We start from the raw sequence: 21,147 nt of genomic DNA on the forward strand, positions 1-21,147 counted from the left end.
AATGGTTTATTTTTATGGGAAAAACATGCAAACTCCATCACCATAATTTTATGATCTACAAACACCTCAAACAAATGTTAATAGTAATATATGCAGTGTATTTCTGAATTTTGACAATATCTAAATCTAAACTAAACCACGTTTTACTTATCTATTTTTTTTTTTAACGACAAATATCTCCAACTTGTGTGAAACACATGTATCTCCAAACTTGATAGTTTTTCATTTTCATACAAAAACAAAATCAATTTTGTTTGTGTTTTAAACAGAAAAGGAAAAAAAACACGTTTTTTAATTGGAGTGACGACATCTAAAGCAAAAAAAAAGAAAAAAGTTTTGTTTGTATTCGTTTGTACTGTATTTCCAAATTCGTTCAGTGGTGTTGTGCTGTAAGAATGTAAAAATATGGTCTACTAAAAGTTGTAGAGGGACTACTTTTCAAATAGAAGGGGTTTTGGTGCCATCGTGTAGAATCTTAGGGCGTTTCAGAAAGAGCACAAAATAGCAAATAGGTTAGTATTTCAGCAAATAATGGATATGTTTTGAAAAAAAAAAAGATGTGCCAATAGGTGAATTCACGAGTATCGAACTAAGAACAAGCGGGCGGACACTTTGCATTTGTGTAGCCTACAAGTGAGTATGGTCCCCATCTGTATGTCATTCAGTAGTTAAATTGGAAACTTATTTCAGCGAAGCTATGCTGGCTACTCAATCCGCCATTTATCCCAAAAGCTTGATGATGACAGTGTTGAATGTCGTCTTCCCCAGAGGAGCTGACTGGATGCCACAGCAGCCTCACAGCAATCAATGAAGTAATTCATCCTATATCAACAACAAAATATTCAAGCCGGGGTGGCAACGTATGGCCTGCGGGCCAAGTATGATTCAAAGATGTCTTTATTATCTTTGGTTAAAAGATAATCGCTGAAAACGTGCAAAGACTGAAAACTATGTAGTATGTTGTGGAGATAGTAGCGTTAAACTTTTCACTGTTTCAGTTTTCCTGATTTTTCTGGGGCCGTGGCTAAAATGGCGCCCAGCGACGCAATTCTATGTCCAGCATGAGTCCTCTTTCCCCCACGATATAGAACTTTAGCACCTTCATTGGCACAATTGCGAGTTAATCAGTTATTTTTACGAACATCAAGCCTGTTAGCCCAAGAGCTAGCTGGTGTTTCGCGCATGGAAACCACCGCGATGGTGGCCCACCAGAAATATTTTGGTGGCTAAAACAAGTAGGCATGTGTGGGCTTAAGAAAGATGTTGGACAAAGTAGTCAGTGGGACGTGATTTCCCTCATTTAGCGGACATAGGGTTAGGGTTAACCTGCTTGAATAATTTTTTTCCCGGGCCGCAAGAGGAGCTAGTGGAGCAGCAGAGGTAGTGGAGAGCTATTTTTGGAGGGGCTATCAGCAGCTCAGTGGCATACAGCTGGTCTGAGCGACAGGACAAGTGTTGTGCTCGAGCCGTCCCTCACTCAATTGGGGAAAGGCATTCCTCGGTGTAAGCGGACCTCCCTCCCATCATACCCTTAGCCAGGGCGGTCGGGGCGGGGTGCACCCCAGTGTGTGTGAATGCGAGTGTGTGTGTGAGCGTGTATGTTCAGGTATGAGCGTCGTCCACTGGGCTGGACTTAGAAAAATGTCAGAGCACGGTCAGTGTGGCAGGCAAAGCGTAGGTTGGAGTGTTTGAGGGGGGCCCTTACTGCTCACCATGGGGCCAATGCATTGAGGGCCCCCACCCAGGCAAAGAAAAAAACATATAGAACGGGAGCATATCCAGGAAAAAGAAGACGCGTTAAAAAAGAGGTGAAAAAGCCAGCATCAGAATGGTTGCGGAGGAAGTTTTGATTACATTGTCCGGTGGAGCGCCATGGGGCTTCCGTCTGCAGGGTGGCGTGGAACACCAGAAACCACTACAGGTGGCCAAGGTAAGACGGGGCACTCAGACAATCAACATTTTTAAAAGTTGATATTTTAGGCTTTGCGAGTGAAAATTTGAATTGTGTAGGATTATTTAAGGGTCATACAATCTTACCTGCCAGCCCAGACTTATTTGGGGCCTAACTATGACAATATGAGCTATGCATCCATCCTAAACACTTATTTATGGAGCATTAAACATCAAACTCAAACGCAAACATTGATCACAATGTCCACGAAGCTTTGTCAATCGAGCCGCACAAAAAGTAAGGACAATATGACCTTGGCGGATGATATATACCAATGACTTTGTCAACATTTAATGGGTAAGGTTGTAGTTTATGATTCAGGTCAACCTCTTACCAACTGTTAATGTGTTTTCATTGTATAGGCTGGACATGCCATTGGCACTATAATCACTCCGCTCAAGTTCAAGCCGTCCCGTTACTTGAGATTTATATGGAAACATTTTCATCACAGCAGTAAAGTTGGGATTAAGATGCCGCATGGTGTGATGATTCCACATCGACGCAAGCATTGTGGTCTTCTGCGTTCTTAACTTTGACTTTTTGGGATATTTTTTTTTTTTAGCTTCAAATCTACATTTATCTACAACGTATACAGAAGGCACTAAAATCAAATGTAAAAGACCACCATTTGATTTTGTTTAGGAGGATTTCATTGTTGACATCATCTGTCACATGAGCTGTATGACATCTATTAATGCTTTTATGCTCACAAATGATTCAACGGCAACATGCTTTTTATCAAGTGTTGACCGAGCAGGTTTCTATTTTTGGTCAAGAAGCGGTGGGTCATGAGGTGAGCCAGGGTGTGCGTTTCAGCTCAGTGCTTAAAAAATAAATAAATATGAATAAACATCTGTGCACTTTGTACTTGCCATTCTCAGTACGGAACTGCTTTAACAGGAACATAAAGTTCAGGGTCGGTCTATGGATCAATGTCTGTGATAATGAGATTTGGGGGGAAATTTCAGGATGAACCTAAAATGCACCAAAACCTTTACAGGGGGAACTTATTTTGACCTCCTTTAATCTGTTGAATGTGCAACTTTTTTTTGCAATACTTAATGTTCCCTGACAGGGAGCTAGCAGAATGGCAAAAATCCAAACGAGTGATTGATCCATGTATCGACCAATGCGTATCCTCGTTCAATTAAAATTGGCATTCAAGCCTCTGGTTTTAAAAACTTGTGTGTGGGGGGGTCAAGCCATTTTAACTAAGGACCGGTCCCAAGCCCGGGTAAATAAGTAACGTTGGGGTCAGGATGGATATCCACTCAAAAAGCTTATGTCAAAACTTACAAGGAAATGAGCCTTGAAATTGTAGATCACTTGTATCATCCAAATATGTGATGCCGAATAGGGAAAATCTGGAAGGAAGAAGAAAAAAAAAAAGAATTAATACTGTTGCTATTTAAATAGACGTCCACATCATGCTGTTCATACTTTGACATCGTGAGACCAAAGCAACACATAACAACTGATCAACAGTATCTCACTTTGACAAAGGTTTGCCAACCCACATTAACTTCAATGGAGAAGACAGGAGACAAACGCCAAAGAAGAAGGCAGGCCAATGTATGTTAGAAGCGTTATAAGTCACAGTTTTCCCATAACACTTGAAAACAATGAACAACGCCAAAGAAGAGGATTTTCGGTGCTAACTTTCTTCTAATAAAGCGAGTGTCCCCACAGGAGACAAATCCTGAGTCCGACTCGTTCGTGAAGAAACTGTTGTGGTGAAAAAAGACTGTTTTGGGGGTGAGTGGCAATGCGAGTTCATGTGGCTGATGTATTTAAGGGAGAGAAGTTCAATAAACTGTGAATTCTGTTCAACACACAGTTTCAGTTTTATCAATAATACAGAGAAAATGAAAGGAAATTAGAATATTTACTATGCAAGTCAATTTAAAGTCTAAGAGTGGCGACTGGTAGAGTTTTCTCCAAGGGGAGGCTACTGGCCCCTAAATTTTCTAATTGCAACCTTAACATTTTAAGTTAGGGGCCAGTATGCTAATAGTAGTCGCGATTAGTTGACTAATCGGATCATGTGTAAATCACGGCATACCACAACATAAAAATAAGGACAATTAAGATGATAGTACATTCATCTTTTATTAAACTTTACGGCTTGTACTAGTATTCCTGACATCTTTATAAATGATGGTACAACCTAAATTGAAGGCGATACTGTGTCCATATAACATTTGAGATGAGTATAATTAGGAAAAGGCACTGTGCTAGAGAAAATTTGTGCTCAAGTAAACGCTTGTATCGTTTTTTATTCACCTGTATGAATCCAAAAGGTTTTGCTTTTCTTAACTAGCATGTATGATTTAAAAATATTAGATTGACACAAAATCAAAATGAGGTACGCACATGAAAAAAAATCCTTTAATATAAGAACGAATATTTTTTTTTTAACACTGTAATGTATATTATAATAAACTTGGTTATATAGCTGTGTTTTAGTTGTTAATAAATATGAGTTCACTGACTAATGCCTCCGCAAACCATAGTAGACGCTACAATATGTTAGCATAACCAAACATGACATCATGTTACAACAACAGTACATCTAGGTGTGCAAAGGGCTAACTAAGGCTAGCTTGCAGACACGACTGTCCCTGTCAGAAATGGTATGAGGCTAAATCCACTGAAATACGCCCTAACGTTGGGACTCTGTTGCTAACACCTGGTAGCCATAACACTGCCACAGTGCTTCTGTTTACATCACAGATGACCCGGATGTGCATCACAGACGAGCAGAGGGCCAGCAAGAGCAGCAGGAGACAAGGCAGTTTTGAGAGAACAAACTAAATTACAAAATAATAATGATGACGTTGACTATTAAATTAGCTGTTGACAGATTTGCTCGCCGACGTAGCCGTGACTTGTCGACTAATCTTGTAAACCCTAGCTACTAGTAAAAAAAAAAAATGTCTGGAGCCCTTCAGAATATCATCAGGAAATTTCAACAGAATACTGTATAGAGAATCTGGAAGCGTCACAGAGGCGTAGAAGTGGACGTCCTTGGAAATTGGTCGATTCATCCATGTTGTGAATATTGCCATTCAGCTCCTTGTTAGAGAACAGTAATTTGTGCAAAAAATACTGAAGCACTGAGCAGTTGGTCAAGTGCATTCAAGAATTTAAAGGTCAAATTAGGTTCTTCCACAAAGATTGTTTATAGCGCATTTTATGTCCATGCAGAAATTTCACCTGTAAGGGCTGCCCAACATCCCTAATTAAGTGATGCGCTCCTGCAACCTTCGTCTTTATCCCGATGACTGAGTTGTAGTGTTTATACCGAGTGACAGGGGCACCAAATTACCTTTACGGCAAAAGGACAGCTGCTTCTGTTCCTAAATCGGCGTGCGCCTTCACCCCTGAGAGCCGGGTAGGCATGGTCACGTCAAACGTCATATACGCCAACAGGTGGAAGAGCTCTGACAGTTTGGAGTTTTGGGAGCGCTGAGTTCGCGCCTATGGACCGGTGCCCGTGCGCGTTTTTGTGTTTATTTATGAGTGAGCGTGTATTTCTGTACCAGTGGCGTGCTCCCGTGTATGCATGGTTGTGTGTGTGTTTGTGGGCTTGTAAGGGTATCAGAACAGTTACGCTTTTTGACCGCAAGGTGACTGAATGAATCATTGATATTCTGCACCACAAGCAGGCCACTTTGAAAAAGGCTTTGCTAAATGAGGATGTGGGATTGCCTTACGTGACAACTAGAATAGCTGAGGAGAAAAGTAATTAAGTTGACTCAGGCGATTCTTTTTTAAGTCTAAAGATACAGTCGGGACAGTAGCTACTGTATGTGCGAGCGACACCACACTGACATTTTGAATTTATAAAACTGGTAAACAACACATTTTAATCACAGATGGTCTCAATATATTTTTTACTTTTTCTCTAGCACATCAGATTTTTGAGATATTTCCATTTTTTTGCTTTTAATTTTCACCTATAAAGCTGGAGCAATACGTTGTTTTTTTAGCATACATTGTGATTTATAGCAAACATTGAGAGAGATCTAGATATATGACACTTCAGAAAAAAATTCCACCCATTACTGAACCTAACCCTTAATTAAAAGTTAAAGGGGTAAATTAAGAGTTTATTGCATATTATATTATTCTTATCATTATTATTATTATGAAAGCCTGATGTGTAGAGAAAAAACAAGGGCAGACCTCACATGGCTTCACACAAGTCAGACTTAAGTCACCAATGTTACGACTTGGGACTTCACTTGGCAGAAATGTATTAAAATTTGACTTGACTTATACTTGAACTACACTGACTTGACAAGTTATTTTGGATGTATTGTGTGCGAACATGGCAACGCCTCAGTATGCTATGATGCAGAGTCACCTCATGGTGGGCGCTGCAAAGAGTACTACATTTGTATTCAAGGATTGTATTGTTTTGGAGGAAATACAGGGGAAAAAAACAACCATCTGCAAGGTTTGCAAATCAAAGATACGAGATACAACAACTACTGTATAACGTTTAAATTAATGTGACCACATAAAACCCACAAACACAAGTAAGCTATGTTAACGTCACAGTTTAGTTTACCGATAGCTTGTCATCAAATAAACTAAGCTTCATGTTAGTTATTTGTTTAATTGAAAACATTAAATTAAAGTAATAGACAACAGCGAGAGTGGTTTTGGAACCATTAAAAAACAATGTGATTGTGAATGTGTAAGTATAGTTAACCAACGCAAGCATCAATACTAAATGCGAATATATTTAGTGGCCAAGCAAGATTGTATGACGTGACACCGCTTTCTTGAAATTTGGTTGCGCCTTGACTTCACTTGCTTCATTTTCGCCAGGGTAACATGAAAATTGCTTGAAACTTGAATGTTAAGGCTTGAGACATCTGTTCATAATGGGGCTCACTTGCATGGTTTGTATTGGACCTGAGGCACTTTTGGATAGGCACACTGCCACGGTCCTCCCAGAACACGGGCACAAATAGCAAAGCTTCAAATGTTAAGTGTATGAGTGTCCTACTTGAGCGGCAACATGTGGCATATGTTCACAGCAAGGCAATGCTGTCAGGGAATGGGCCTACCGCAGACACAAGACAAAAACATTGCCATGTACGCTTAACATTTGAAATCGGCCAACTAGCTAAATCAGCCCAACCACTGACTTGTGAAGCCAGTAAAACATTAGCTTGCTTGTTACAATGGCATGTCAGTGGGTAGGTTTGATTACTGCACCTGCTGGAAACACAATGTCTTTTTCTGGCAGGATCCTGTGTTGAATAGCAAAAATCAATAAGTAATTGAGGCACCCCCTAAAAAAAGCCTTTAATTGCCTAAAGATGCCACAAGAGGACAGCAAAGAACTACAAGACACTCCCAACTCACTTCAACAGGAATTAGATGCCATAAATGACCGTTCACTGTACTTGGACACAAGAGAACTGACTTTGATTGTTATGAGTGTCATTTTGTCCAATCTGATCCGATGCAGGTGCGTAAACGTAGCAAGGCATGCAGAGCCGGATTGAAGGAGACGGACGAGCTGGTGTCCATCAATGACCAGCCATGTGATGCGTTATCGCATGCCCAGGCTATGGTCCTCATAGATGCCTCCCCAGGGATATTACACATCCGTGTTAAAAGGTGAGAAAATGATTATGTTGGTTCACCGTTGTTAAGAAGCAGTGGTGAGAGTATGTCACATTTTGTAGTCTCTTTGAACTGCATAACTTGCAAGTTGCCATTGTCATTTCCCATATTATATATATAAAAAAACCCACAATTATTTAAACCAAATGCAATATTTTTTGGAGCTCCCTCCATGATACTTGTTTCATGATGTAGTCTCTGTACACAGTATCATACAGAATACTACTGATATGTTGCCAGGTTCATGCACACGACACACACCAAAAAAAGATTTCTTTCAAAAACAAAACAAATTGCATACAATCATGAAATGCTGATTTTCAGGTTTAAACAGCAAGTCTTGTTAGTTCAATACTAAGTCAAATCAAGTCTCATGAATGCAAAGTCAGTCAAATGGACTCGTTTGTAAATTTCAGCGAAGCAAGTCCCATGTACTAAAATTGGTCACATCAAGACTGACTTGAGTACCCTGAATTATGGCATTCCAATCATTTAACAAAGTCTAAACCTTCCTACTTCCAGAGTACCTGCTGGGTTTCAGTCTGTGGTGCTTGTGACCCGTGCCCCTTCTCCTCGCATCGACAAGGAGTACCGTGCATCCGTGCAGACCCTGTCACCCACAGGCCTCCACCAAGCACCTGTCCGTGAGGTCCACCGTAGCCGATCCTCCCTAACCAGTGGCCTAACATCACCGCCTGGTAGTGAGGCCTACTATGGTGAGACTGATAGCGATGCAGACGTGGCTGGCTACGAGAGGCAGCGTCGTCAGAAACGTCGCAGCCCCAATTCCAACATGGGTAAACCGACGGGACGGACCTCTCCTGAAGGAGGGGAGACTTCGGAGATGAGTGGCTATGACAGTGCCCCAGATGCACAGGCTTACCCAAATTTGTCAGAAGGACATGGGGGAGGTGGAACTGGGGGGCTGCCTGGGATGGCACGAAGGGAATTGATTTACCAGCCCCCTGCTCCAGGAATGTGGTCCTCCCAGACATCAACTGAGACATCTTCCATCATCTCATCAGCAGATGACCAGGGGGGACGGGATGTAGAGCAGGAGGATTTCCTGGAGCTTGCTAATGTGCCACTGGTATCCCCTGAGAGGGCAAAGGAGGCATTGATGCTGCGCTCTCGTAGCCAGCTAGTGCCCATGGTGGGCCCTGTGAATAACCCTGTTGACGAGGAACTTACAACAACCTATATGGAAAAGGCCAAGCAAGCCAGTAAGTACAGCTGTCTATAAACACTCTCAATGATATACCACTGAACAGAGCATATTTGGTAGCATTTCAATTTTTTAACCACCAGTTTTGTGCACAGTTTTTGTGCGCAGTCTTAGGCCTGGTACATACATAAGGATTTTTCAAGTCCCGAAAGAGTGTTTATCTGTTACAGTCCCACACATTAGAACAAAATCTGACTATAAACAGTTTTGAACTCAAGAGTTGTCGGCCTTCCCCACTCATGTAATTTTTGGTCGTAATTATTTAAAACGTTAAATTTTTCAGTTTGATTGATTTCAGATCATATAGCGGGTCATATTCACTCTTGACATAGCTGAGACCACAGGATAATCTAATAGGATAACCTTGTAAAAAATACAAAATAAGATAACCTACCATTTGTCGTCCTTGGTTGAAATGGGCAAAATTGTGACAAAAACAGCCCAATTATATTTTTTGCGTGTACCAGGCCCAAGGTATCAAGTAAAAAAGTACAACAAAAAAATAATGCTCATGTTGTACCTTGTAAAGTGCAGTTAGGGCATGTTTTCACACTTCTTTTAAAGTCCCCTTCCATTCACTTCCATAGCAACTTTGCAACTTTCCGCCAGCTTGCACATACATTAACTAAGTCACAGATTTATTGTTCAGTCCAGCTAATGTGAGAAGCTTAAGGCTTTGCCTGGAATTTTTCCAGAAGTGCTACTGTGGCAGATGAGATGATTGATGGCTGCTAAGCCCTGCCATTCAGGACGGGTTTGTATGATGACCTCAAAAAGAATTCAGAGATATCTGACCTTTACTGTTGCATATACAGTATTAACACATATTCTTGCCATCAAATATTAAACAGTAATATGTGTCCCGTTTGTATTTAGACAGGATACATAAATTGATTAATGTGTGTTTATTATGTGCAATCGAAAACAATTGCGACTAATAGTTGTCGATGTTCCATTCTACAGAGCTTAACCGAGGGGATACGCCACAGGACAAGCATGTAAAGGAAGCCAGAAGCAAGTGTAGAACAATTGCATCCCTACTGACGGACGCTCCTAACCCCCACTCAAAAGGGGTGCTGATGTTCAAGAAAAGGCGGCAGCGCTCCAAGAAGTATACCCTCACAAGCTTTGGCAGTGTGGATGAGGATCAGTATCTGGACTCACAAGAAGAAGATGGAATGTTACTTGGCAGCGAGTCAGAATTGGAAGAAGAGGGCTTTTCGGCTGCTCCTGACCCAACTTGGGATAGTGACTACTTGGATATGCTTGAGAAAAGGGCAACTGCAGGTGTCGAGGGCCGTGGGGATGGGGAGGATGATGCTCCGAGTCCGGGCTTGAATGCCACGACGGGGAAAGGTGCCCAGTTGTTTGAACAGCAGAGGAAAAGAGCTGCTGAGCATGCCAAGAAGGCAGAGGTGACACATTCTCAGGTGGTCCAACAGGCTATAAATGAGCAACCCCAGATGTTTTACCCAGACAGTCAAGGGAATAGAGCCATGCAGCAAGATGTATACCAAGCCCAAGCAACTTTTAACATGTCTAATGGAGATCTATCCCAAGCCACAGGTGGAACAGTTAGAATGGGTATGCAAGGGGGACCCAGGCCAGCCATCGCCTCTGTGGATATGATCATTGGCAATACACCACCAGTTGAGACATCCATACCAGAAGCACCTGCCAGTAATGTTCTCAACAGAACTGCACGTCCTTTCACACCTGGCTTCATTACTATCCGGGCCGCAACTGCTCCGGTAGCATTCAATCCATCTGCTACAAAGACAAACCAGCGACCTACCTCAGCAGCTGTTGTTCCACCGCCATTTCCCACTGTCCCAGAGCAGGCTATTAATGCTACATCAGTCATGTTACAGCTGGCCCCTGGTCCTGCAGTCTCTTCTAAACCTTCTGGTCCTGTAAGTCACACAGCTGAGGCTTCTGTCATCCTAAACCCTTCAACCGGTTCCTCTTTTGTAGAGACAACACACACAGCTCAACAGATGACTGCTGCTTATCCAGTTCAATATGCAAATGTGCCTCCAATGCCTCCAACTCCACCACAGGCCACATTTTCCGCTCCATCACAGCCCATGTTTTCAGCTTCATCACAACATATGGTATCAGGTGCACCACAGCCCATAGTGTCAGCTACACCTCACTTGGAGTTGTCAGCTCCTAAACCTCCTTTATCTCAAACATATGGTTCATTTCAACGAGTTGCACTGGGTCCTCCAGTTGTGTCAGTAGTTCCTTCATGCCCAACTCAAATTACCATGACATCTGTAGCACCGCTGTCCTTGGTCTCCGAGCCAGAAGCGATAGCTGCAACCCCTCTTTCTGGTCCAGGAGGTCGTACAGGAATCTTACTTGAGGCTCGACGCCGCGGTGGAAAACCTAAACCTATGTTCCATGTACCAGAAGTCAAGAAGAATTCACCAAATCCTGAGCTGTTGTCAATGGTGCAGAATTTTGATGAGTGGGCCACACATCCCAAGCATAGCCAACTATTCTCTGAAGATTTTTATGATGGTTCGCAGGAAGGAAGCAGTACAGTGGGTGGCATAGGGAAGATGCCTCCCCCGGTGGCACCCAAGCCTCGGATTCTGCAGGAGGCCCCACAGATCACTCAAGCAGGGGGTAAGGGGGCTCAGCTCTTTGCCCGCAGACAGAACCGCATGGGTATGTATGTAGTGGATGCCCCTCCACAGACCCACTATCAACAGGAAGTGTCCTTGCATGGCACAGCACCACCCCTCAACTCCTCCTCCAACCCCTCCATTCCCTCTCAATGGAAATACTCCTCCAATGTGCGTGCCCCTCCACCCATTGGGTATAACCCACTCTTAGCCCCTTCTATCCCCACAGGGCCTCAGAGGAACATGGGCAAGCCAGGTAGTAAGAGTAGAGGTGGCTCCCACCGAGAGGGCATCCAAGCTCTGGATTTCATGAGAAGGCAGCCCTACCAGCTCAACTCTGCTATGTTTAACTACAGCGGAAGTGCTGCTAATCTCCCAGTTAGCCCTTCTCGCCACGACCAGAGGCAGGGACACTATACACAAATGGTGGGCAGCTCATTAACTTCACCGAAGCAGATACCCGTAAAAACAGCTCGTACCTATGAGATCAAGAGATTCTCAACACCAACACCTATGTCTGCTCCCACTCTGGTTCCCAAAGTCATTGCACCTCGCTCAGCCACCACACTCGGAGAGCGTATAAGTCATTCTGATATGACCACTCCACCTCCTGGTCCGAGTGATACAAATCCATATGCCAATTTAGCCCCATTCAGAGAATCAGCTTCGCTTTCCTCCCAAATAGGTGGATTGCCCAGTCTTCCAAAATTATCTGACATGCCTCCTCCAAACCCTGTGCCTCTTGTAGCAACACATTACAGTCCTGTGTCTTACAACACCGGCCTCCAGGCAGCCAAGCAGTTTCAAAGTGCTCCTGAGCTTAGTTTACGTTCTTCGTTGCCCCCACTCAAGTCCAACCAAGTTCAGGCACCCAAACCACATTTTGTTGCCACCAAGCGGGGTGTTCAGCCTCATGTGTGGAGACCTGGGGCAATTTAAATAACTGGAAAGTAACCACAAGAACACTAAGGCCAGGTGTGCTGTCCACTTACTCGTCCTTATAATTACCTTTGCTGCTAGTGTTGGTTTGTTTGTTTTCTCAAATAATTAGGTAAACAGCACAAAGCATGTTTTAATAGATTTGTTGTTAATTCGTTTTGTAAAGTGATGTCTTCTCCCCCCACATAAAGAAGCAACCCTAATCACAATAAAATATTAAATTCTTTGGTTCAAGCTTCTAGACATCAACGTGTTCATCCTTTTAATGTTGCTGCTTACTCACATGCATTCTTACATTGGTTACCATACTAACACACCGTACTGTATATTATTAAGGCAATCGCATTCTAATTTGAAATATACAAGATGCTAAATGTAAATTAATATTTGTAGAACGACTATGGAATTATTAAACACTATGGATTATTGTTGTGGCACTCTGGTATTAATATACTCCCTCCATAGTCCCAGTAAACAATGTGCACTTACTTCATATTAAAATATATCAGTCATAGCTTCCCAATACAACAACGGCATAGCTGATAAGTGTGGTCTTTACAGATATGTGCAATTCATACATTTTATTTTATTAAATAAATACCCCAGATGAACAAGAGTGTATTTTATTGATTTTATATGAAGTTGTGCGAGGGAAGGACGACTTACTGTGAGCATTAATAAAAGGGTTTTATGATATGAGAGAGGCTGTGGAGAGGTGGAAATGATCAGTATGATAACAATAGGACAGACAACTGAATGTGGTCAGCGATCAAAAAATATATGAATGGTTTGATCATATTTTTGGTTGTATGTGAGATTCAAAGTTAAATTGTTTAAGTCATGAACACCCACAGCCTGAGGATGTTAATAGAAGATGACTAGGAAGGAACAGGATAGAGATTAGATAGCCAAGATGGCAAAAAGTTGATGCACTTAGATTTGTGATTTTTCTTTAACAATAATGCTTGCAATTAAAAAAAATAAAGGTAAGATTAGAGGTTACACTTTGGTTGTTTTCTACTGAATGGATTATGTCAAGGCCGCAAAATGGGATTTGTGGATATTACGGTGTAAAGTATGATAATTACAAATGTGTCTGGATATTGACATGTGTGAAGATGTTTATATTTACAAAAAAATGAGACATTTTTAGATGAATAAAATTCGATCTGAAATGCTCTACTTGTCTGATGTGTCTGGTTTCATACTGCCCCCAGTTGTTCATTATAGAGAAAGACTGTTTTTTTTTTTTGTTTTTTTTTTTCAGGGCCGGTGCCAATTAGTAATGAAGGAGGCTGATGACTGCTAATTGGAGCTAATATTCATTTGCAGCAAAAGGGAAAATATATATATGTAAAAAAATTGAAAACAAACTCCAAAACTTTGTTTGAATACCTTTCAGCATGTTTAGTAAAGAGCTTTTCAGATTTGCAATATGTTCAAGTTTTTTTTCTTTTTATTTTAGGCAATCGACCTCATTGTTTTCAAATTGTAACAAAAAGTGTAAAAAGTAAGTTCCCATTCTCAGCAGCATATCTGAGACAGTTAAATGAAAAATTCATCAAATAAATAGCTCCCTAAAGTTTTCTACACTAAATAAAGTTTTCCAAAATTTCAGTCTAACTGTAATGTTAATGTTTTATGTCGCTTTGATTTAAGTTGAAAATAAATTGAAAAGTTCAGGGAGTTCCCAGGCTCAGCATCAGCTCTTAAAGCATGAAAAAAAAATTCCAAGGTTTACCCAATTTTAATATGATCTCTTATCATCTGGTAGATTTTTTTAAAACGGCCAATTCCAATATTCATGAAAAGGCCAACTGTTGGTGCCAATAATCGGTTGATCCATAGTTTATTATACAACAATACTACGGTATAATATACTGCAGTGTAATACTCATAGCTGCTACTGCAATAGATTTTTAAAAGACTATGTTTAGTCAGAAAATAGATGAGTACACAAAATAAGAAGAGGAATAACAGAAATAATCCAGAAACAGCATTGCTATGCACGTAAAATAATGACATTTTTACGACACAATCAATTAATTTTCTGATTCAGACGTAAATTAATTTTGAATATATATTCATAGTTTGGCTGTAAATTAAGCATAACTGTGATTTTATTTTATTTTTTCTGTTACTGGGTGATGCTGGAAGATCTGTGAATTTCTTCTTTTTTTTTGTCACTTGGTGGCGCTGGAGTATTGCAGTGGGTAGACTGGGGCACATATGGATGGATAATTCCAGTCTCAAGGTTTGCCTGTACATGGGATTAATATCACACACTCTTTTTTAATCTAATACTCAAATAATTCTCAAATAACTAACCTCTTGCATCGTACATACCTTTAATAAGTTGAAAACTACCTTCACTTGTGACTCATATTACCCTTGGTGCCACAGATGACTGTGCATTTCTTTTTAACAAAATGATAGAAAAAAATGATAGGAATAGATTAAGTAAGTATTCGGTAACGTGATATAATACTGAACACCAACAAACATCTTGAAAGAGTTCTTCAACATGAGTGACAATTCACCAATACTTGCGAGCGTACCCCGTTGAACATTTGGAGATTTCTAACCAGAACCTCTCGACTGTGAAGCAAACATAAATATAAATAAAAAATAACGTTCATATAGCTTAAATCAATTTTAAATTAATTTGAGTAATTTCTCCAAAACCGTTACGAGAACCATTATGGGCGGAGCTTATCGATACTGCAGTTTTTCAAAATTCAGACCCGGGGCCAGTTTATTACCGGGGCTTGGAACCCATCCCTACCCATTGGAAATGCATTTAATTTTTTTGAAACTAAAAGAAATTCTTGAAAAAAATTAAATGAGACTTCAATAAGCATTTTACACGAAAAACACGTACAGTACATGTCTGGACGTCTGTACAGTAGCTCCTCTCAGGTCCTTGCAGATGTTATGACTGAGTAATGTTATATTGAAAGTTTAAATGTGTTGCTGCATCATTTGTGTTCAAATATTAGTTGCTTAGAGCACTGGGCGTCAACTGTTGTCACCCTGGATCGCATCTCCCTATTTTTGTCAAGTCGCCACCCATTTTGTAGAAAACAGCAAGAAGCCTCTTTTTTTGAAGGATTGTTCATTATTTCTCCAAGCCAGTTGAGTTGAGTACACTCAACGATAGCATTTCAACTAGAGCTCACAAGTCAAAGCAGAAAAATCTCCCGAATGATCGCCCCTATGTTATAAAACATGAATGTCGGATGATGGGTCACTCGTATCTCAAGGGACCACTTCAATAAAATACATGTCACTAATATATTATTCACTTACATTTTTTGATTTACAATACAGAAATTAACCAGTTAGTGAATGAGACACATGAATCTAAAAAATAAATACATTTGATCTCATTTTAGTGGGGAAACAGGTAAATGCAGGTCTCTTGCCTCAATGCTTGGTGGGATCGATTAAAGAATGGAGTAGGCCAGAATTTGCCCACCCCTAGTCTATAATCATGTCAGATGTAGCGTGACTGACTCGCACTTTGTAACACAAACAGCCCTGGACATATGCTTAACCTCACACCTGCACCTTGTACATGTGTGCATTTACACTCGCCTTCACTTTCCTCTCACCCTGTCCGCAGCCGAAACACACCCTTGTGGTCTCTTGGGGTTATCTTGTAACTGATGTGGCTTCCCTGCGTTCCTGTTGCTAAATATACGCTCCACAACCATCTGGGAGAATCATTTTGTTCCCTTAATATCCCTATCAGCACTTTAAGCTGGCCGAAGGACTGACCCCCAAATCCCACCCGCCCCTCCATGCCTTAGCAGCTCCTGCATCCCTATTCATACTCCTCAAAATCCACCTTCACCACAACGCTGCCACCCGCAGCCCCAGCGTGGAAGAGAAAACCTGCCATTTGAGTGTAGGGTGGGTGTCGTGCTGACCCCTGAACCGGGATAGAACTAGACGTACGCTTTTAGGGGGATCTGTCACCTCGGGATCTTGGGTCTCTTACTTCTCTGCCTTCCACAGGATTATTAAATAAAAGACACGCAGGTGAGTTTTAGTCATCTGACAGCTTTGATTAAAATTTGAAAAACAAGTACTAGAGGTAAACGTGTGCGGCACGTTCAAATGAAATGATCCTTTCTGGAAAAAACTAGGAAATAGTGACAGTGATTCATCGCTGCAATGCTGCAAAACCTTTTAATGAGAATGCTTTTGAATGATTTTCATTTGATTAATTTGATGCCACTTAGATGATCTGCTTGTATGTTCAAAAGACCAAAGGAATGGGCCAGTGTGCTGACACTCCCACTCTGGGCACCGCATAGATGTAATATGCTGTCACCAAACCCAGAAAAGGGGGGTGTTAAACCTGAGAAGCTGCACTTAATCATCTTTGGGAATTTCAAACTGTGGCCATGGATTTATTTGACCAACACCACATTGAGTAACATTTGTGTTTCGTAATATATCGAAAATATGTAAAATTGCAGGTGTGTTTTTGTGTGCTGATGGATCGTATCAGATCCGTTGATGGTCAAATGACGCCTTTACTCTTCGCTCAATGTCTTGGCTAGGGATGGACACGTTAAAAATAGCCTCGTGGGTTGTGTTACAGTCACTCAATGTGATGTTTTTCCTTTTAACGAGAGAGGGGTGCTCAACATGTTTAAGTCACTGGAGGTGCTTATTGCCCTCTAACAAGAAAGAGAAAAGGGGAAAAAAAACAACAACCAAAACAAAAACAAAGCATAAATGTTGACAACATGAAGGTAGGAAGTCCCATAAATTCTGAACCAGATGCAAAATATAACTTAACTTTCAATATCAAGCACAATCAGTTTTGTGATGCTGGTAGATTTCCTTGTTGTTCTGGTTTAAAAAAAAAAAAAATTCACAAAACTGTCTCCAATTACAAACCTTACAAATTGATTAACTGCACAAGTGATGTTTAACGTTACATTTAAACACCCTTAACTGTCACACCAGTGAAAAACTGGGTTAACGACTGTAAAGTAAAACTCAAATATTTTTATCATCAGAGTTCTCGTTACCATCACTGGTAGCATTGCTAAATAACAAACACAAGAAAAGCCAAAGGAACAGCAAAACACCCCATTGAAGTGAATCCTTCAAGAACTGAAAGCAGTGGCTTTAAAACGTATACAGTATTTCAAATGATTGTAAGCCACTGTAATATCATGCAGTTTGAAAATTAACACTTAAATAACAGAGAATTAAAAAGAAGTACTTAATTATACACCTGTGTTATACTTAAAACCTAAATACAACTGAACTGTACTTAACAAATTTACTATACTGTGTTTAAAAAAAAAATGTTGAAGCAACTGTAACATACTACACAGTTTGGACATATTATTCAGCGATTCTTCACATACCACTAGAGGGAGCCCGGGTACCACATTTTGAGAAGCACTGATCCAAAGAATTCCCTGAGCTGAAGTCTTACAAGATTTGCTGGTATCTCGCATGACGTAGCGAATGATCAGGGTTTGAAATAAGTTTGACTTTTTTCAAAAGATTTTGATCTTACCATTTGTTGACAATTCACCTTTGGAGGTTCCACTATATACGAAAATCACCAATTGCTATTTTAGTTTCTAACCATTTTCACCTTGATGTGGCACTGTTATTGTCGCCACATTGAGTTATAAATTTCCCACTGGGTGGGGATGTTGGTTTGGAGATCATAACCTATATGGTAGAGCACCTTGGAATATTTTGAAAATTCAGCTCCCAAAGCCAGTATCACTTAGAACATGAAATTTGACATGTTCACATTAGACTCAAATCATGCTTGAAAAGACTCATGGAGTCTGCCATCTTGGTTGGAATCTGCCATGATGGCACGAAGCTGCAATTTTAGGGTCACTTTGATCATTTTCAGGAGTCCTTAAAAGACAAACTTGTCAATGGGATTTTGTACAATCAGAACCAATTTTTAAACTATTGATAAATTAGACAGATGGGTGATGCTAAACTGTAAACAAACTTGAGCTTTCATCATTGCATGTGGATGGAGCATAAGAAACCATAAAACACAAAACTCTGACAATGGCGGTCCAAAGGGTCCGAACCAGATGACAATCCCAACATTAAGAGATTCATTGGTTCCCCTACTGGCCGAACAAACATTGCTCTGACCTCTCACCCCCAACAGCCATGCCTGCAAGAACACCCACCCCAATAAACAAGAGGAGAAAGCCCACCAAAGTCCTGATTGACATATCAAATATCTCTCAGGATGGTAAGTCTGTCTGATAGTGTGTAGTATCCTCAACCAAACTTGACAAGAGCACTATAACGCTGAGCCTGTGATTTAACTTGATCAATGGACTTATCTAGAATACGAGCCCGTGGTAAAGATATCCGAGTTTGATTTGGGAAGAAAGATTGGCACGCCAAGAGACATAATGCTGGAGGAGTTGTCGCTGCTCAAGAACAAAGGCTCCAAGATGTTCAAGATGAGGCAGCAGCGGGTGGACAAGTTCATCTATGAGAACAACCCCGACCTCTTCTGCGGCGACTCCATGGTAGCTGACAGTAACTAGTCCACCGCAGGTTTATTCAGCACATAAGAGTGTTCACTTTGATCTGGCTTCCTTTTAGGACGAGTTGCAAAAGTATGTGGGCGGTCAGATGGGCAGCCAGACGATACATCTGGGCGGGTATCTCCTCAGCAAGGATGCCAGTCAACTGCATTATGGAGGTATGGTGTTTGGGGGAGGGGTTCCCATGCCTCCACCAAAGCCTGGGAGTAAGGGCGGAGAAGCTGGAGGAGCGGGAGGAGTCGGAGGAAGTGCGGGTGAACATGGTGGAGGTCAGCATGGCAAAGATGGACATGGAGGATCGGGTGAGGGATCCACACAAAAAGGTTGGTATGAAGGTTGAAATCGTACCGATTTGTTACAACTTCTACCTTAACGAAGGAGCGCTTTTCCAAGTGTCCTTTGTCCCTCCAAGGCCAATGTAAGGCATAAGTACTGCACAATTGACTTGATTCATTGACTTTCCAGTTCCTTTTTGTTCGTAGATGGCGGAAAGGATGATGCATCTAAGAAGCACCCGAAGATCTACATATCACCATGGGAGAAGGCCATGAAGGGTGACGAAAGTTTGCTTGCCACCCTTAAAGGGTTCATGCCCGGCCCTGCTCATCATATTGAACTGTGCAAGTACAAATGTTTCAACAGGTACAGTTTTATAAAAACAATTATGTCTGTTGGTTGTGATATTTGGCTAAAATGACTGCCTAATGATTTCATTCAGGACAGTATGACATATGTAGGACATATGTAATCTGCTGTAAAAAATTGAACAATGCGACTTTATGGAGTACCTCATAGGTTTCTGACCTTTGACCCTACCTGTTCTTAATTTTTACATGAATGATCCTACATGAGTCATCTGAAACTTGAGCTTTGTCCACACAGAGCTTTCACAAAATGTAGACAATTTATCCACTGTCCCAGTGAACAGGATATTTTCAGAAACTGCACGCTTTCACACAGCTGGCATCCAGCTATTAGTTAGATGACATCAGAGTCTGGGGTAACCTATAAAATGAGCTACACTTTGTGGAGTACCCGAAGGTTCTGTTCTTTGACTCAGCCCATTTTTTTGTTTTGTACACCAACAATTCTCCACAACTCATGTTAAACTTCAGTCTCTTTCACACAGAGATAGCACTAAAATTGGAGAATTAGAGCCATAAACGGCTCATTTAGTTGCCAATGTCGATAATGAAGAACCCAGCAAAGCAAAGAATTTTGGCAGCTTTTAAAGGCATGTTATCTTGTGTTGTCCTCGCAATAAATCTGACAATTGACTCACATTTCCAGGACTGCCATGCCCTATGGTGGATTTGAAAAGGCCCTACAGTTCATGAAATTCCAAATGCCCGACACTGAGAAGACCAAAGTGGTAGTTGAGCCGACGGTGGTGTACGGGAATGACATCAACCTGCGACCTTGCTTCAACCGCACGCCCATTGGTTGGGTGGGCAGCAGCGAGCCCAGCAGCATCCACGTGGAGCTGGACGGCGTGCCCTACGACGGCGAAACTGAGGAGCTCTGAAGAAGCTGCTATTGACGCCCACTGAGCGCACGCAGACAAACGCATAATATGCAAATACATGCTGGCATGCACACTCAAGCTAGATGACCTTACAACTGTTGCTTTTTGTGATGGCACACACATGGTCGTGTTCATGCTCGGAAAAGCAAAATAACAAAATGTACATGGTGTCGAGAGAATAAAGAATGGTGATGTTTTTGACAACATTTAAAGGGATAGACTGACTTCATCACAATCAATTGTGTCTGCATGCCAACATGTTATAACGGTTGTTATAACTAAGCTCCTCTCTGAAATAAATCCCTTTTTAAAAGTGCAGCACTTATCTTCATTCTGTAACACTTAAGCATGCGAAAAGAGATCACACAAACAACAAGGATTGTGTAAATATAAAGGAAGTGGCTTTTAATCGCTCCACCAACCATGTTCTATATTCCTTTTAGCGGCATCCCTATTACCTGAATATTTTACTTGCGAAATTATTTTGGGGGGAGAAAATTAAGAGTAAAAAGTGGGCTACAAATCTGCTTTCAAATGTAAATTGTCAGGGAAATAAATACTCGGGTAAAGTAAAGATATCTGAAAAATCGACTTAAGTAAATAAAATATATTTTTTTAATTAACAAGTAAAAAAGGACGAATATTTGTTTTATATAGGCTTT

General features: G+C 41.1%; 2 protein-coding genes and 1 long non-coding RNA gene across 6 annotated transcripts in view; 2 read left to right on the forward strand and 1 right to left on the reverse strand.

Moving 5' to 3' along the window:
• LOC147139950 (uncharacterized) overlaps positions 1–21,147 on the reverse strand; it is an 89,770-nt gene that overhangs the window by 67,962 nt on the left and 661 nt on the right. For both annotated transcript variants that reach the window (XR_015088582.1, XR_015088583.1), the window contains exon 3: positions 3,248–3,315. This is a non-coding gene — a long non-coding RNA (uncharacterized LOC147139950). The remainder of the gene's footprint in view (positions 1–3,247; positions 3,316–21,147) is intronic.
• synpo2la (synaptopodin 2-like a) lies at positions 1,746–12,580 on the forward strand. 3 transcript variants are annotated; one of them, XM_086044606.1, is made up of 5 exons: positions 1,746–1,930; positions 7,440–7,591; positions 8,120–8,820; positions 9,786–10,918; positions 10,985–12,580. In XM_086044606.1, exons 1-5 carry the CDS (start codon positions 1,829–1,831, stop codon positions 12,392–12,394), a joined length of 3,498 nt encoding a protein of 1,165 aa, XP_085900732.1. In that variant the 5' UTR covers positions 1,746–1,828; the 3' UTR covers positions 12,395–12,580. The 3 variants fall into 3 exon arrangements, with proteins under 3 accessions (XP_085900732.1, XP_085900733.1, XP_085900731.1); XM_086044607.1 differs by having other exon boundaries at positions 9,786–10,882; positions 10,955–12,580; XM_086044605.1 differs by having other exon boundaries at positions 9,786–12,580.
• myoz1a (myozenin 1a) lies at positions 16,254–20,803 on the forward strand. Its single transcript, XM_086044621.1, has 6 exons — positions 16,254–16,438; positions 18,570–18,656; positions 18,755–18,942; positions 19,019–19,283; positions 19,443–19,602; positions 20,251–20,803. The coding sequence occupies exons 2-6, from the start codon at positions 18,572–18,574 to the stop codon at positions 20,483–20,485; spliced, it is 933 nt and encodes a 310-aa protein (XP_085900747.1). The 5' UTR covers positions 16,254–16,438; positions 18,570–18,571; the 3' UTR covers positions 20,486–20,803.

Source organism: Filicampus tigris, chromosome 11 (assembly GCF_054856515.1).
Source record: "Filicampus tigris isolate MCC_2025a chromosome 11, RoL_Ftig_1.0, whole genome shotgun sequence".
Taxonomy (NCBI): domain Eukaryota; kingdom Metazoa; phylum Chordata; class Actinopteri; order Syngnathiformes; family Syngnathidae; genus Filicampus; species Filicampus tigris.

What these genes read in the sequence shown, in the direction of transcription:
- myoz1a (XM_086044621.1), top strand. Translation starts at nt 18,572, where the DNA reads ATGCCTGCAAGAACACCCACCCCAATAAACAAGAGGAGAAAGCCCACC. An exon ending in ATCAAATATCTCTCAGGATG is followed by an intron (nt 18,657 to 18,754) that starts GTAAGTCTGTCT and finishes GGACTTATCTAG; the next exon opens with AATACGAGCCCGTGGTAAAG. An exon ending in TCTTCTGCGGCGACTCCATG is followed by an intron (nt 18,943 to 19,018) that starts GTAGCTGACAGT and finishes GCTTCCTTTTAG; the next exon opens with GACGAGTTGCAAAAGTATGT.
- synpo2la (XM_086044605.1), top strand. Translation starts at nt 1,829, where the DNA reads ATGGTTGCGGAGGAAGTTTTGATTACATTGTCCGGTGGAGCGCCATGG. An exon ending in AACCACTACAGGTGGCCAAG is followed by an intron (nt 1,931 to 7,439) that starts GTAAGACGGGGC and finishes GATCCGATGCAG; the next exon opens with GTGCGTAAACGTAGCAAGGC. An exon ending in GGAAAAGGCCAAGCAAGCCA is followed by an intron (nt 8,821 to 9,785) that starts GTAAGTACAGCT and finishes TCCATTCTACAG; the next exon opens with AGCTTAACCGAGGGGATACG.